Genomic DNA, 1590 nt, shown 5'->3' on the forward strand with positions numbered 1-1590 from the left:
CCCGCCACCTTAGGTGTATGTGGCTGGCGCCTTAGCCGGTTGAGCTATAGGCGCCGAGCCACGAACCTTATTCTTAACACTTGTAATTTCCAAAGAGATGGATAACACCTGATCATTGTTTGCATATTGCAAAGCAGGCTACGATCCACATTTGGGAAGAGGGGCAGAGAAATGCATGCTAACGCGCGGAGTTCCCCCCGCCACTCCCTTCCCTTATTACATCCAGGGAGCCAGGTGGCGTCAACCCCGCACCCCCCTCCAGTTCTCCCACTTGGGACTCGAGTGTTGGATCTCGCCCGGTCCTCTTCTCACAGGTGAAGGGAAGGGGCACCCAGGTTCCTCAGCTGCATCTTTCCAAAAGAGGAAGTATAAATGCTGCAAAGGCAACGAGTGCGCCAAGACCCCGAAACTTGTATTCCCCGTGGTCACAATATGTCCCAGCCTTAGACGCCTAGACTAGGTCTACAGGATAGCGGGAAGCCCCGGAATCGTTACTACAAACTACCTTTTGCCAGCCCTCGGTGGCCACCGTCTCCCACCGGGCCCAGGTTACACCTGTGCGCGATGTCCCCCTCCGCCCTTACCTTGTAAAAAGTGATCGTATCCAGGGGAAGGGCCCCCTTGGTGTGCAGGCCGGTTCCGCCATGCGGAGTACAGAGGAGCAGAAGGCCCAAAAAGAAAACCATAGGAGAGACAGAAGCCATAACGCCGGATTCCTGGAGCGAGAGGTTAAAAAAAAAATCTGTGCGCGAGAACAAGCCTAAGGCAGGGATCACGTGACTAAGAAGGCGCGAGCGTGCGCGCACACGTAGACAAGCCCGGAGGAGCCACGTGGGGGGCGGGAGGGGCGAGGGAGAAGAGACTTCCGCGCACGCGCATTAGGCAAAGCTCGCAAGGCTTGGGGGAGGGGCGGGACCGCGTGAGGGAACGGAGACTGGGGCTGCTGCGCACGCGCATTTGGCGAGACTGGAGGCGGGCCACTCCGGCTATAGTCTTCCTCCTGGTGTGGCGAGACCCGGAGCGCGTGGATGGACCGTCAGCAATTGTTTGCTGTTATTCCTCCTCTTTGGAGATGACAAGGCCAGCATCATTTCTTCCTGCTTTTGGTCGGTCAGGAAGTCGGTTGGGACCCGCTGCTGCCCTCGGTTAGTCTGTTAGTCAAGTCCGCCGCTCCCCTCAGCTGCTCCAGTGTCCACCTGGGCTGGGGGCTGCACTCGGCTGTTAATGTGGTGGGAGGGAGGAAGACACACACAAGAAAAAGTCTAATAATTCTATTCAGCAGATTATTTGTTCAGTGTATAGTTTATGCCAGATCCTGGCTTTGCCTGTGGGAATACAGAGTAGAGGTAAACAAGAAGGAATTCATCGTGTTAGGGGAAGAGGAGGCACATAGGAATAATAATATAGCCAGCACGGTGTAATTGCTATAAAATAAAGAGTCTATTAGAATATTACGAAAACACAAACGGAAATTCTGTCGTTTCTACTCAGTGGTGTCAGAGAAAGTTATAGACAGATGATTTTGGAGCTGAGTCTTTTTTTTTTTTTTTTTTTGAGACAGAGCCTCAAGCTGTCCCCCTGGGTAGAGTG

General features: G+C 53.6%; 1 protein-coding gene across 1 annotated transcript in view; it reads right to left on the bottom strand.

The window, feature by feature from the left end:
- Nucleotides 1-768, bottom strand: part of ERP29 (endoplasmic reticulum protein 29) — a 9099-nt gene extending 8331 nt beyond the window's left edge. Inside the window, exon 1 of the mRNA XM_003790010.3 lies at nt 585-768. Within this exon, the coding sequence (XP_003790058.1) occupies nt 585-704 (120 nt within the window). The 5' untranslated portion in view covers nt 705-768. The remainder of the gene's footprint in view (nt 1-584) is intronic.
- Between the last annotated feature and the right edge of the window lie 822 nt (nt 769-1590).

Source organism: Otolemur garnettii, unplaced genomic scaffold (genome assembly GCF_000181295.1).
Source record: "Otolemur garnettii isolate 467f Iridium unplaced genomic scaffold, OtoGar3 scaffold00038, whole genome shotgun sequence".
NCBI classification, from domain to species: Eukaryota; Metazoa; Chordata; class Mammalia; order Primates; family Galagidae; genus Otolemur; species Otolemur garnettii.